The sequence below is a fragment of the Tursiops truncatus genome, chromosome 15, assembly GCF_011762595.2.
Source record: "Tursiops truncatus isolate mTurTru1 chromosome 15, mTurTru1.mat.Y, whole genome shotgun sequence".
Taxonomy (NCBI): Eukaryota; Metazoa; Chordata; class Mammalia; order Artiodactyla; family Delphinidae; genus Tursiops; species Tursiops truncatus.
In genome coordinates this window covers 61,659,027-61,673,698 of record NC_047048.1, presented here as the reverse complement: position 1 = coordinate 61,673,698, position 14,672 = coordinate 61,659,027, and the positions used below count along the sequence as shown (strand labels likewise).

The 14,672-nt window shown below is 49.5% G+C and overlaps 1 protein-coding gene across 15 annotated transcripts in view; it reads right to left on the bottom strand.

Annotated features, from left to right (window-relative positions):
• Window positions 1-7,016: 7,016 nt before the first annotated feature.
• Window positions 7,017-14,672, bottom strand: part of RALY (RALY heterogeneous nuclear ribonucleoprotein) — a 79,421-nt gene continuing 71,765 nt past the window's right edge. For 11 of the 15 annotated variants that reach the window (XM_033841254.2, XM_033841250.2, XM_033841247.2 and 8 more), the window contains 7 exons: window positions 13,557-13,629; window positions 13,321-13,368; window positions 11,119-11,324; window positions 10,292-10,405; window positions 9,889-10,085; window positions 8,582-8,630; window positions 7,017-7,377 (listed from right to left, as the gene is read on the bottom strand). In XM_033841254.2, the coding sequence (XP_033697145.1) occupies window positions 8,586-8,630; window positions 9,889-10,085; window positions 10,292-10,405; window positions 11,119-11,324; window positions 13,321-13,368; window positions 13,557-13,629 (683 nt within the window). In that variant the 3' untranslated portion in view covers window positions 7,017-7,377; window positions 8,582-8,585. Of the gene's footprint in view, window positions 7,378-8,581; window positions 8,631-9,888; window positions 10,086-10,291; window positions 10,406-10,985; window positions 11,032-11,118; window positions 11,325-13,320; window positions 13,369-13,556; window positions 13,630-14,672 lie in introns of those variants that run through there. The other 4 variants (XM_033841240.2, XM_033841241.2, XM_073792884.1 and 1 more) reach the window with 4 other exon arrangements.

The following is a 14,672-nucleotide window of genomic DNA, read 5'->3' as shown; positions in this document are numbered from 1 at the left end:
TTAGAATTTTAAAACTGCATAAGAGGGCTTCCCTGGTGGCGTGGTGGCTGGGAGTCCGCCTGCTGATGCAGGGGACGTGGGTTCGTGCCCCGGTCCAGGAGGATCCCACGTGCCGTGGAGCGGCTGGGCCCATAAGCCATGGCCGCTGGGCCTGTGCGTCCGGAGCCTGTGCTCCGCAATGGGAGAGGCCACAGCAGTGAGAGGCCCGCGTACCACCAAAAAAACAAACAAACAAATAAAATAACTGCATAAGGGTCTATTCATGTTATGCCATAGTTTATTAAGTCAGTACCCTACTGGTGGGTTTTGCTAATTCTTGAAAATGCTATGAGCGTAGGCTCTCAACAGTCTGGAGTGGCAGTCCTCTACCATTGATTATAGCCTGTATTCTCATCCATAAAATGAGAAAATGCCTACCTCAAAGATGATGACATAGTGTATGTAAAGTTCTTAACGCAGGTCTGCCTTGCACTATGCAGTATCTTCCTTCTGTTGAATACATACTTCCCTTAGGGTGAATTTCCCTGGTCAGAGGGGAGGAGACTTAATGGCTGATAGTACTTGTAAGCATATTCCTTTTCCCAAAGGGTGGCCCTGCCAAGTGTACCAATCCTGAAGACTATAGGTATTGCTTCTATGTTTATGATGACGGTGGGTTTACTGACCTTGTTAAAGACTGCTGTCCTTGGGGTGGTTGCCTGTCTCAGTGATCCTGATAAACCCTGCCACCCTTGGCCATAGGAGCATCAAACTCTCCCAAGGGTTTGCAACAGAGGCATAGTCCTTCAATCTTTGTCCCATTAATCGTGGTGCTCTCCAGAGAAGAAAGGACCAAATACTGGGTCCCCTGTGATTGCCATGAGTCCTGTCCCTTCAAACCTTCCCTAATAGGAGATATTCATGAACCCTTCTAATCACTGCCCCTTGATTTAAGCTTGTCTTCTGTTTTAACAACAACATTTGAAGCCACTGGAGAACCAGCTGTTCTAAAGGATAAGTATTAATGGACATTCTTATTGAACACCACCATTTTAATGGACACCTTTTAAAATTATATTCATCAGCTGCAGATTTTCATGAGCTTTTAAATGAGCCAGGAACGAAATTAAAGCCAAAATACTACATGGGAAGTTGGCCAAACCTAATCATATCATGCTGGGCAACATCTTCAGTATCATAAACTATTTTGGCCTCTGAGAATTATAACTGCTTCACTTTTCAGTCCCAGATATACCAATGCACTATGACAGATGCCTCTCACGTGGCCCAGAATCTGGGCTATTCTCCTTTTTTTTGGCTGCACTGCACAGCTTGCAGGATCTTAGTTCCCTGACCAGGGATTGAACGCAGGCCCCAGCAGTGAAAGGGCCGAGTCCTAACCACTGACCACCAGGAAATTCCCTCTGGGCTATTCTTAAATAATCATTTATATAATAAATGGCTAGTACTACCAAAGTTCCTAATTTGTGTGAGGTCCTGTTCTAGGTGCTTATATATATTTATTCATTTAATAAGCACAGCAACCCTTTGAGGTAGGTATACTGTTATCTCCATTTTACAGATGAAATGGAGACTCAGAGGATAAGCAGCTCACCCAAGGAGTCACTTAGTTGGTAAGTGGGGAGTCAGGATGCAGTCCCAGGCACTTGGGCTCCAGACCCTGTTCTCTGCCCTCCAGGAGCTTACAGTTTAGTGAAAATGACCGATGACCAAACCAGTTGTAAATATATATAATCTGTAAGAGCTGTAATAAAAGTAGCACACAGGAGGGGCCAGTGCTAACTCAGGCCAGGAAGGTGTCTGAGAAGGTGACTTCTAAGCTGAGCTATAAAGGATAAATGAGGGTTAACCAGTGGGAGAAGACAACATTCCAGGTAGAGGCAACCTCATGTGTAAAAGCACAGAAATCAGACAGTTCTCTTCACAATTAGTTCTATGCGGCTTAAGAACAGAGGGCAGACTGGGGGAGGTATTGAGCTAGAGAGAGAAAGGAAGAGGGTCAGATCCTAAAGGGCTTACATGCTATGCTAAGGGGTCTGGAATTTACCCACTGAGCCATGGATAACTGATTGGTGGTAAAGAGGAAAGACTGATGGGAAGTAAGTGGCAGGAAGGCTAGTTAAGAAGTTGTAAAGTCTATGTAAGAGATAAAAAGGGCTTAACTATTAAGGCAGTGGGATGAAAAACAGGTTAGAGCAAAGACATACCATGGAAATACTAACATGATTTGACAATTAGGAGTGGAAGATGTTGACATGAGCAACGGGGCAGACAAAAATGCTATTCTTCAAGATGCAGGACTCATGAAGATAGATAAAGATGGGGGCTGGTCAGGGCTCAGCTGAGATCCTTGTGGACATCCTTGTGGACTATCAGATGGGTATCTGTGTATGTCCCCTGGCACTCCTGGGGAGGATTAAGTTAAGAGTTGGAGATTGTGGAGGCCTGAAAGTGGAGTCTGAAGCCATAGGTTTGGTCAGCCAGGAATTTATACATAAAAATTAAAGCGGATGAAGAGATGCTGGCACAAGAGGAAGAGTCAGCAAAGCAAATTGAGTATGCAGAGGAGGAAAGCCAGGAGAGACTGTTGTCACAAGAATCGGGAGAGGAATTTCAGAGTCATTTATGACAGGGGCATGTGGTGATCAACTGCCCAGGTTTGCAACCTGCCTCCACCCCTTCCAGGTGACAAGATTTTGGGCAAATTATTCAACCCAGAGTCTCAATTTCCCAACCTGTAACAAGGGATGAGTATCTCCAACTCTGGGGGATTGATGTGAGGGTTAAATAAGGTGACGCGATCTGTGTTAAAGAACTCAGAGCACCCAGGAAATGCTAACATATATGTTAACGTATATATGTTATATCCCTTTCTATAGATTCTGCAGAGGTAGAATATAATTAAGAAGACAAAGGTAGATGCTGGATTGGATTGTTTGTATTTGCTCCATAATTATGTCGGTGACCAAGTCACATGTTCCTTTTTAAAACCCTTATGTGCAAGGATGAATGAGGCAGTCTCTCACCTTAGGCAGCTCCCTGTGTGGTCAGGGAGCTGGACATTGGGGTGTGCAGGGCAGGGCACAGAGAAGACACTGAAGGTGGGGTCTGAGGAATAAGGGGGCTTATTAAAAGGGACTGGAGAGTTGGGGGGAAAGATGGGGTCCAGGTCAGAAAGTAAGAATGGGTAACCCTGTCAGTTTCTGTTCAGTCTACAGAAGAGCCAAACCCATGCACTTGGCCAAACAAGACCTGGCTGCTGTACTTTTGTGGAAGGACACCCTGATCATCTGGGCTCTCACAGAGGTACACTGAGGTGGAGGTGCAGAGAGGAGTATGTGTGCACCAAGAGTCCACTGACCAGTCAGAGGAGAGACGTATCCGTTCATTCATACAAGCAGGATGGCTAACTGGGCTGCCCCATGGGCCTAATCACTAGACCAACGCACTCCTCTTGACTGCAGTAACTCATAGAGTTATTACACCAAAAAAGGCCTCCTTGCTGTTATCTTCCTTTGCCTCATTTTTATAATATTCTATTGACTTTTTCTTTGTGAGCTGCCTGAAATATTTTGAAACAAGGTAAGTATAAAAATAAGTAGGAAAAAAAACAGAACAGGAAATTATGGTCTTACTTTTTAAGAGAAAATCACCTGAATCTAATAAGTGCTCTCAGTAAGTATTGTCATAAAAAGAATGGTTCTTTTTTTCTTTTTTCAGATGAGGAAGATGAGGCTCACAGAGGTTAAGTGACTTGCCTAAGGTCACACAACAAAAAGTCTAGATAGGAACTCAATTCAACAGAAGGTCTTTACTCCTAACCCAGTTCCCCAAAGTAGAGCAAGCTACTTAAACCTTTGAGTCTCAGTTTGTGTTCTGGTTATCAACTGATATATAGCAAATCACTCCAAAATTTAGTGGCTTAAAGCAACAACAATCATTCGATTATTATCACTCATGGTGCTGGGCTTTGACTAGGTCAGCTGGGCAGTTCTTACTCGGTTCTCCAGACAGTGGCTGGGCTGGAGTCATCTTGAAGGCTTCCCTCACTCATGTCTGACAGTTGATACTGGCTGTCAGCTGGAACATGTACACATGGCCTCTTCACAGCATGGTGGCTGGGTCCCAACACAGAAGTAGAAACTGCTAGTTCTTAAGAACAGGACTGGGAGACTGGCATAACAGCATCACCATCACTGTATTCTACTGATAAAATAGAGTCCAGATAAAGGGGAGAGGATATAAAGACCACCTGTCAATGGGGCCATGTTCTAGAACATCCACATTTATAAAATCTATAAAATGGTCATAATCACACAACGAAGACCTGTTTTTGTCAGCCCAAGCCCCCTTTCTTCTAGCTGTAGAACTCGTATTTTCCATTTGGGGATTTTTTCCTCCCTCCACCCTTCACAGGCCCTGTGGCCATGCTCTGCCACCACTTAGAAGCTGCCTGAGAACACCACCAACAGAAGAAGCAGAGCTGAGGAATAGAGAAAAAGATTCCTGATGGCAGCTCCTGAACCCCCGGGTCCCACTGGGTCTGAAAATCTACGCCTGGGCTTTTAAATTTGTGAAACAGTTAACTTCCTCCTGCTTAAGCAGGTTTAAGTTCAGTTTCTATAACCTGTAACCAGAAGTTCACACTACATCCACCTAAAAGGGTGGTTGTGGAGATTAAGTGTAAAATGTGCCTTCTATACAGCAGATATTCAGAAAGTGGCCACAGGTAGAGGGATTTTGATATGCCCAAAGCCAGTCAATGGCCCAACTGGTATTCAAACCCAGGACACCTGGCTCAGAATCTTTTGCCCTACTCTACCGTCTGTATTTTTGTGGTCTCATCATATGGCCCACTGCATAGTATATATGTTATGGGACAAGATGTAACCTGGCCAGGATTGGCTAATACCTGACAGTCACATACCCATATTTCAATTCCTTGCCCATAAAAAACATGACCAAACTATCATGTTACTATTTCCTAATAGTCTAAAAACTGCTCCAAATCTTCAAAAAGCATTCCAGCAGCTGCTACTAAATGTTTTGAATTGGCAAGTGAAATGAGGCCTGAGATAGGTTAAAAACAAATTACGGTCATAATGAGGAATTGGGCTTAGCCATACGACTTGCTTTGGCCAGTAGACCCTTACAAGCATGACACAAGCAAGGAGCTTGAAGAGCACCTGCGTATCAGGGCTTACCCTGTCTTGCCTGCTAGATGCTAGGAACGTGTGGCCCAGTTGCCCCCACTGCCCAACCACTTGACAAGTGGGTGGTTATCTGGGACCAATCAGCTTCCTGACAATCTGCCAGCTCACTTCAGCCACATGAGAGCCCAGATGAGATAAGCAGAAGAACCACCCAGCTGGCTCACAGCCCAAATTGCCCAGCTACAGAATCAAAAGCTAATAAATGTTCACTAAAGCACTGAATTTCAGAGTGGTTTGTTATACAACTGAAATAAGGGCCATTTACTGTCCCTATCTAGGCCAGTCCCTCACACAGATGAGGAAACTGAGACCTGGCAAGGAAAAAGACCTGCCAGGGTCACAAACCATACTGGCAGCAGTAAAAGGGGGAAAGCATTAGCTCACAATCCAGGAAACCCATTGGCTATGATAGTCCTGCTAGGATCACAATCGATACTTAAGATCTTGAAAGTATCTAGAGGATATCAGTGCTTTGGGCAGAATCTGGTATCACATTTCTTCATGATCTCCTTTTGTTTTTCAGAGTTTGGAAAGAAAAATGAAAACTATTGAGCAATGCAATGGGAAATGTCTTTTCTGGTCCCAGACACAGGGATGACAGGCAGGTATATGCAGGCTTTTGTGGATATGAACCTCTCAACTCAAGGGCCCAACTGTGAGCTTTCTTAGCAGCTGAAGTAGTTCAGGGGCTTTTCTGGGGCGCCAGGTTGGGGAATCCCATTTTTACTCTGTCCAGGATATTTCCTGGTGCCAGGGTGATAAAACAGGGCCTCTGGGTAGGGCAGATGCTCACAACTCTGGAAAGGGTCTTCCCTGCTCTTCTCATGGCCTCTATGCCTGGCATACTAAAGAAGCCCATGGCCCATGCTGTTGTACCTGTCCCCCCAGCTCTGAAAAGTGAGTGCCTCAGTAAAGCATACTGAGTAGTCCTTGTAGAGTCTAGAAATGTTATTACAGTACAATGGGCGCACAGCACTAAGCTCTGGGGACACAGAACACAGTGCCAGCCTTAGGTGTGATATTTACCAGGCACCAAAACCCCTTTGGACTTTGCCCAAGTTCCAGTCAAGGGCAGCAGTTCCCCACCTTGTACAGAGGGGAACATGAAGACCTACCCAGGTGCGCAAGTGGGTCAGCTAAGCTAGGCTCTGATGTCCTGGGTGCAAGGACAGATTGTAGGTTCAGGGATTGTAGTGGTATGTGCCACCAAGGGCTCTTCAAGGGGATGAGACCCTCCCTGTGGACCTAGCCCCTTCCTCTAGACACCCTCTTCAACTCTCCAACTCTCCAGATTGAAGTCTTTTGACCAGTTCCAAGGGGCTACTTTTCACTCCAGGTCTGGGTCTCTGACTGAAGGCCTCAGCCTCTAGCCTCTTTCCCCTTGCTGCCCAAGATCCCTGTGAAAAAACAGTGTCCTAAACCAAGACACAGAAGGGGAGGAAGTGGTGAGTTCTAGAACCATTTTAGAGCTGGGAAACAGCAGACTTAGAAACTGAGGCCTCGACCTACCACTGCCTGACCAAGTGGATCAAAACCGCTTGGCACTTCTACCACGAAGTTGCTCTCATGGGCACTGGCACATCTGACCCTCCCGAACAACCCTACTGGCCATTTTAATCCCCATTTTAGCCATGGAAACTAAGGCCCAGACAGATCAGTTTCAGGCACCCTAGACAATGCTCTCTCTGGCAGGGAGGAGTGAAGGAGGGAACAGAAGCGGGTATAGCAGACCTGCTTTCTGGTTGGACAGGAGGGCCAGGGTACCTTCATGAGAAAACAAAAACCATCCCATCTCAGAGCAAATTGGGATCCAATCTCTTTATTGTCAGGGTCCCCTCCCCGTGGGCCCCACCCTCCTCCAAACCTATAGAAAAACCCCAAGCCTGGGAGTGTCCTGGGGAGGGGAAGCAGAGTGTAGGGAAACTCTGTTCTTTGCCCTCTGGCCTGGGCAGTGCCAACAGGGAGGGAGGGTACATGAGAAGGGGATGCTGATAACTCCACCTGCAGAGAATGTGGCACTGGCTGGGACCCGTGAGGGAGGTGGTGCCTGCTGCCAGCTCTCCTCTGGGACCCGCTGGGGGTGGTTATCCAGGGGTGGGTGCCCTGCTTGAGGCCTGGTACAGTGTACGCCCTTCTCCTGCTGGTGGCCATTGCTCCTGTCAGACTGAGAAACAGACACAAAAGAGAGACTAAGGCTGAGAGGAAGAGCCCCTTCGTGCTCTTGATAACACGGGGTGGGAAGAAGAAAGAGTGGAATGGTGTTTGCTGTTTGCAAACAAAGATATGCCTGCACTCTGGCTTGGGCCTCATAACTTTCTGGCCATGAAACCTTGGGTGAATCTTCCCCTTCCCCGAGCCTCAGTTTCCTCACCTGAGTCCCCAGCACCTCTCCTGCAAACTGGCTTAACAAGGTAAAACTTAGCCGCCCAGGTAAAACAAACCACGAAGATTGCCTAAACTTAAATGTATGGTGGAGCATCTCATAGCATGAATGTGTCATGCGTATAGACACCTCTGCTGTTTGAGGCCCTCCTCCACCCAAGCCTGTCTTACTCTGGAAACGGCCCCCAAAGGAATGGGGCAGAGTATGGGCAGAGCTGCTGTGGCCTGGTTTCCCTCTAGGGTCGGGTAGAGCAGGGTGGTAAATACCAACCAGAGAATGAGCTTTGAGGCCCACACCACTGGGTTCAAATCTAGGCTCCACCAATTACCACCTGGGGATCTTGTGAGATATGTGGCATCTCCCTGCCCCCTTCAGTGCCTCAGGTTTCTACATCTGTTACACTGGCACAGTCACGACCTTGTAGGGCTGGGGTGCACAGGGCATTTCCTCCTGACAGGATCCTATCCCAGCCCCTAAGTCTGGCATAATCATCACCCTCTGATGATGAGCAGCTCCCTCTCCCCACTGTGCAGAGCCGGGACTGCAGCCACAGGAGGCTCCTGGCCATTTCTCACACACCAAGGACTGCCAGCGTTCTGTGCCTCTGATAAGGGTGTTCCCTCAGACACTTCTCCCTCAATCCTCAACAGGCTCAGCTACACATCACCTCTTCCACCACACCCCTCTATGAGCCCCTGGCTCTCCAGTCCCTGTCATCCTGCTCACACTGGGTGGTAATGGTTTGTCCTCCTCCAGTAGACTCAGAGCTCTTTACAAGTGGAGACAGGCAATGTAGCTTGGAGTATTCTGAGGGAACTCCTGTTGGGCGGACCTGGCTAGCCCATCCACGGCTGCCTGCTCTGCAACCCACCAAGCCCCTACAAATGGGCATGGCAGGATGTCTGGGGACGACAGAGCCTTCATTGCTGGGCACAGCACTACCCTGCCAGGTCTACTGCACCCCTCCCCACCAGGACCCCCGTACCTGCTTACTGCAAGGCCCCATCATCCGCATCTGTGTCCTGGCTGTGCTCCTGATAGGGAGGAGACAACAAAGGACCACATATCACTCGCTGCAAGCTCTGTCCTACCCTGGGGCCCAGAGCACATATGGCGACCACACTCAGAAAGGGGGAGGGACAGCCGAAGGGAATAACTATGGGACCAGTCTAACTAAAGGCTGGCTTGGGATCCCAACAGGGTAGTCTGAAGGACCCGCAGGAGAGAAAGGACCAGTCAAGGAAGTTCTAGGTGTGCCAGGGGGCACATTCTGCATAGAAAGACCTTCTTAGGTTGGAGCAGACTGAAAGCCTAGTAGACTGGTGAGCTCCCCATCTTAGGAGCATCGAAGCCTTCATTAGGGCCTCTATGGAGACTACTATGCCTGAAAGAGTAAGATGGGGTATCAGGCTAGGTTTAAATAAGAAGAGACAGGCTGGGCATGAGAAAGACCTCTCAACTGTTATGGCCATAAGCCTATCTGTCCTCACACCAGAACCCAGCCATGTGGAGAAAATTCACAGACCCGCTGAAGGCCAGGCTCCAATCCTGGCTCAACCCTTATTAGCTACAACGCCCCAGGCAAGCTACTTGACTCCTTTGAGTCTCAGTTTCTTCATGGTGTAAAATGTGACAAGAGTAATACTTTGCAGAGTTCAGGGCTGCTGTTAAGGTTAAATGAAGTTAAAAAGTGTGAACTACAGGGCCTGGTGCTCAGTGTTAGGTAACTGAGAACTAGGCACACAACAGACATCTTATAGACTCAGAATCTGGTCTACTTTCCCGCTTAATATGAGCTCCTTGCCTCAGTCTGAAGAATTCCAATAGCAAACAGAGCTCACTCCCTCTTGAGACAGCCTGTTTTCATTCTGAGGCAACAATGGCTTTTAGAAAATCCTCAGGTGGAGTAGATATCCACACTCCCCGTGGCTTCCCCAGGCAAACCCCTCGTGCTCCCTGGAACTCTGCAGACCGTGTGTGTTTGCTTGAGTCCGTGACTCTTCCCTTCTCCGACTCATGTAGAAGACAGAGTCTAGAATGGGCCTTGGGCTAGAGAGAGGTCTGCCCCAGTCCTCAGTGGGATTTCTGACTGGCAGCTGAAATAGCTAAGTACTCCCTGTTCGTTCCCCCCTCTTCCTCACAGGACTAGAATCCCTGGGAAGGAAGGAGGGAGCTCATAGGGCAGCCAACCAGCTCAGAGGTTCCCCTTCTCCCTGCAGCCCTCCTGCAACCAAGCGTGCAAAGTCCAGTCCCAGTCCCAATTCCCCCTGCCCCCCCACCGCATGCCCTCACCAGCTCTTCCTCGCTGTGTGTTAGCAGCCCCTCCTCATCACCGTCGTCTCGAGCCTTTGCTTCTCCCTGGGGCATGCTTGCCTCAGCAGCTGTGTCCTCTTGGGGGGCCGGTGGCCGGCTGCTGCCACCACTACTGCCACTGCCACTGCCGATGGCGCTGCCACTGCCACTGCCACTCTCGCCCTTCTTTTTGCCATCTTCAGGCGGAAGCGGGGGATGAGGGGAATAAAAATCAACCTGGGGCAGCTGCCCAGGGTAGCACCTTAGCGTAACCTAGGCCTCAGCACAGTGGGTCCAGGTGGGATTGGAGGCCACAGTCCCTCTCTGCCCCATGCACTGTCCTCCCCACACTCTGCCCTGTGCCCCTGGCCACTGATCTGGGCAGGGACCCTTGGAAGCTGACCTGGATTGGACTTCTGCGCCTCGGCAATCTGCTCCAAGCGACCCAGCAAGGCATCGATGTTGGACTTGATCTGGGCCAGCTCTGTCTTGATGGTACGCAGCTCACTGCTCTTTACTGAGAGTGGAGGGAGTACAGGGATGTCACCTAAGGGCTGGGAGCTTGACACTAACACAAGACCCTAGCCCCATTCTGTCAACTAGGAAGACAGGCCAGTGGCAGAAACTATCCTTGTCCACGGTCTTTTTCTGGCCAGGGAAAAGGCCTGAGCTGCCTGTGGCTTCCCCCTGAGACTTTCTGGAGGCCCTTGTGAACCTGGATCTCCCCCACCATCCCCGACCCCTCCAACTCTGAAAGGGACTGGGGATGGATAAGAATGGAGGTGTGTGGTGTGTACCTCTGTGTGCACCTGAGCAAGCATGTGTCTTTGCTTATGTTAGAGAGTGGTATCTGTCTTTCAAGGTGTGTAAATGTGAGTGTTTTACAATCAGATTTCCTGGGTGCCTGACCACGTGTGCACACCAGAATGAATGTGGAGTAGCGAGCCTGTGTGGACCTGTCCTTGTGCTTACTAAAGGAAAGATGACACCATTTCCTCACTGGGCTCCACGTCACAGCACTGGACTCTGTGCCTAACCCAAGACCCTCCTCCACAAATGTCGGTCTTTTCCTCTTAGAAATGCATGAAAATACTCACTTGGTTGTATTAGAGCTGCAGAACTGTGGGAGATTTGTTCCTTTATCTATTTTCCAATGTAAAAAAATGTAATTCTATTATTTTGCTAATGACAAAAATAAAAATTACCTAGGAAGAAGATATAGTCACTCACACTTGATCTTGGCTGAGCCGGTGGTGGTGATGGCTGTGGAGCGGGCAAAGAGCTTGACAGGTATGGTGGTTTTGACACGTCGGACCAAGGGGACTGTGACCCGGGGTCGCTTCACAGGGACTGCCCTGGGCACTGGCACTGGTGACAGGCGGCCCCGATAGTCGAAGAGCCTGTGAGAGCAAACGGGCCAGAGGCTGCAGCATGGCCTGTGGCCACCAGAGGGCACTGTGACTCTAGACCAACACATGTAGGGCTGGTGAAGGGCTGGGTAGCCTGTACTGTATACCTCATCCTGCTCCCAGTTAGGTCCTGAGGGTGAAGAGGAAGGGCTTTCTGGACCTCAGTGACCTTACTACATCCACCTTTCCTACCATTCAAGCTGGGTAAGAGCAGGGGAGGTGACAGGTGGTAATGGTTATAGCCCCATTCAACAGAGGAGCAAACTGACAACAGCCCCAGAAAGAAGACTTCCCTAGATCACCCTGACACCCAGTCCTGCTCTATTACCTGACCTACTTCTGCTCAGTCAACTGTACCCCGAGCTCTGGTCAGAGTTTGCAAATCTCCCTAAAGCAGTACAAATCCCCAGCTGGAAACAGAGAGGTGAGGGAGTGAGAGTCAATCCCTAAGCCTGCCTAAGCCTCAGTTTTCCCATCTGCCTAGTGAGGATGGCTACCCCAAACTCTGTGCCCCCCACATCCCCCAAGGCTGCCGTGAGGGTAGAGCATGAGAGAACTTGGTTAAAAACACACGTTAGAAGGTGTGATAGGTGAAGGGCCAGGGTACCGAGACCCTCAACTCAGGGGCCTATGACCTCAGAGGCATGAGGCTGGAGTCCAAGCCCCTTTCCTCATTCTGGGCCCCAGTCACCCCATCCTTCTCACTCGACTTTGAGGATGGAGGGGCAGGGGGCCCAGTGGAGTATCAAGGTTAGGCAGCACGGTCAGACCCTCTATACCAGACAGTATGCTGCACCCCCGACGCCATCACCCAGCCCTTTCCAGGAGGGCTTCTCTTCCTGATCAGGCAGAAACTCAGTAAGCCAAGTAGGGGTTTCTCCCACCGCTGCTGCTGCTACCACCTTTCTGCACAGAACAGCAGCCACAGGGGTATACTATGGGATCACTTTCCTGATGACAGCCAGGTTACCTGCCATCACTAGGCAATTCAACGCCCCATGCCTTGGTACTCCTTTGTTTAGGGAGCCCCTGCCCTGGGGTGGTGATGGCTGGAGATGGAGAGTCTCTGGGAATGGACCCAGTCCCAGACCCTGCATTTCTGCCCCTAAGGGGAGGGGGCGGCTCTGGCCTTGGTCAGAATCACTGAACCACAGAATCCCAGAGCTGGAAGAGACCTGAGGGATCACTTGGTACAAGCCCATTTCAAACTGGGAGGGGATTTGCCCAAAGTTGTGCACTCTATTCAGTGGCAGAGCTGAGATTAGCACCCAGGTCTTCTGATTCCCAGGCTAGGGCACTTTCCACTACATTGCACTGTCTCCTGAAACCACTCACAGGTGAGAAAACTGAGGCTCAGAGAGGTCTGTTCTTCTGGGACAGCCTGGGGCAGGCTGAGAGGGAGGGAGGGAGGGAGAGAAGCAGGAAGGAGGAGAAGCTTGGGCCAGCCCCCACCATGATTTCCACAAGAATGTGGCTGGTGCCATGGACGCTGGGGTCTGGGTAGGCTTGGGGGTGGGCCACAGCCTACCAGGGACTAATTCAGACCTCCAAAGGACTGCTGGCCTCTTGGCTATAAACATAAGGCTAAGAAGCTCAGACTGAGCTCTGAGGTTCCTTCAGCTGGCTGGGCACCTCAGAGAGGTAAGGAAACTGAACAGCAGAAGCGTGAGGGCTCAAATTCCCTGCACCTGGCCCTGTACCTGTTTTGTATTCCAACTTGCTACATTTATAGGTCCCCTGGCTGTCCAGTCCCATTGAGTCCCACCCCAGGATTAGGAAGGGGAGGGGCGGTCAGAGAGTTGGGAGACAGTGTGGGCTGGGGAGAGCTCTGGCCTGGGCACCTATAGAACTGGACCCTAGTCCCAGCTCTGCCACTAACTTGCAGAGCAGCCTTGGACAGATGCCTGTCCACAACTCTGGGCTTCAGTTCCCACTTGGAGGACTGAGTGGGCTGCACCAGCAATCTCTCAGGACCCTTCCAGCTTGGCTGTTTCATGCCTGGGCACGCCCCTCCCCCGCTCACCTGGCGTAGAAGTCGTCCCGGTAGTAATCATAGTCAAAGCTGTAGCCACTGGGGAAACAAAGGGGAGAGGGCCGGGGCTTAGAGACGGCCACTCAGCCCACTCTTCGCAGGCCCTCATCTCCAAACACCTCCCCAAATTCTAGGCTTGGCATACCGTCACCACCAGTGTTCACTCCCTCTGTGGAAAGAGGAACCAATCCCACCCAGAGACAGACAAACAAGACAGAGCGCCCCACCTGTATATGGCAGATGCTGCTCTCTTTAGCCCCTTGGGTCTGTTGGGCTTTGGCTCTCCAGCCATGTTGATGTCTGTATGGAGGGAGAAGGCAGAGTCAGATGCTGACAGGATATCAGCACCCATACAAATATCACCCTCATGCACGTGTGCAGCAATTTATGTGTTTACATGAGATACACATGGACTTCGCTCACTAACATGGACAACAGGTGTCTTCACAAATTAGACTCATACCCACACATCACATGCATATAGTTGTTTACACATTCAGATACATTCAGATACATGCATGCATGCTCACAATCACACACACACACGGCCACGTACATCAAATTATATGCCTTCTCAAGTACACTCACATAAACGCATACATCAGACACACATCCTCACACATACGTTCACATATCCAGGAAATAAGATCACACACTCTCAACTACACTCAGACGTGGCTCCAACATCCTATACTTAACTGCCCATATGCAAATGAGCCAATGCACATTTACACAAACCTTCTACCAAACATCTTTATGCCTACAGCAGAGTTCAGCAAATGTTAGGACCTCAATAAATATTTGGTAAATGAATACATGAATATCTGCTTACACACTCAAGTATATTCTGATACACACATAACTCTACATATATACATGTAAGTAAAGTATGTGTCCACATATTCCCCACATGTTCAGTTACATCCACATACCACATATTCAGGGACACATATCCTTCTCAAACATACACAAACATACCGAAGTACGTGAACATATACAAACACTATACAGGCTCCAGGGCAGGCCTCCAGCACGGCCACATCTCATGTACATAGCACCGCGACCAAGAGCACCTGCTTCACCTTATGCTCCCAGCCCCTCCTCCTGGCTCTCAGAAAGGGTTCTAACCTAAGCCAAATGCAGCCCAATGTAAGAGGCTGTGCTAGTCCACTCTGTTCCCTTTCTCTGGGGAATCTGCATTTTAACTGGAACGCTTACACTGTGAAAGCAGGGACAGAACAGAAGTGTTTTCCTGAAACTTTTAAAATTTTCCCATACAGGCACTGATCTTATAGTGGGTGACGGTTGGAGAAGATAGAAAAGAGGATAAGAGGGAAGCTAAA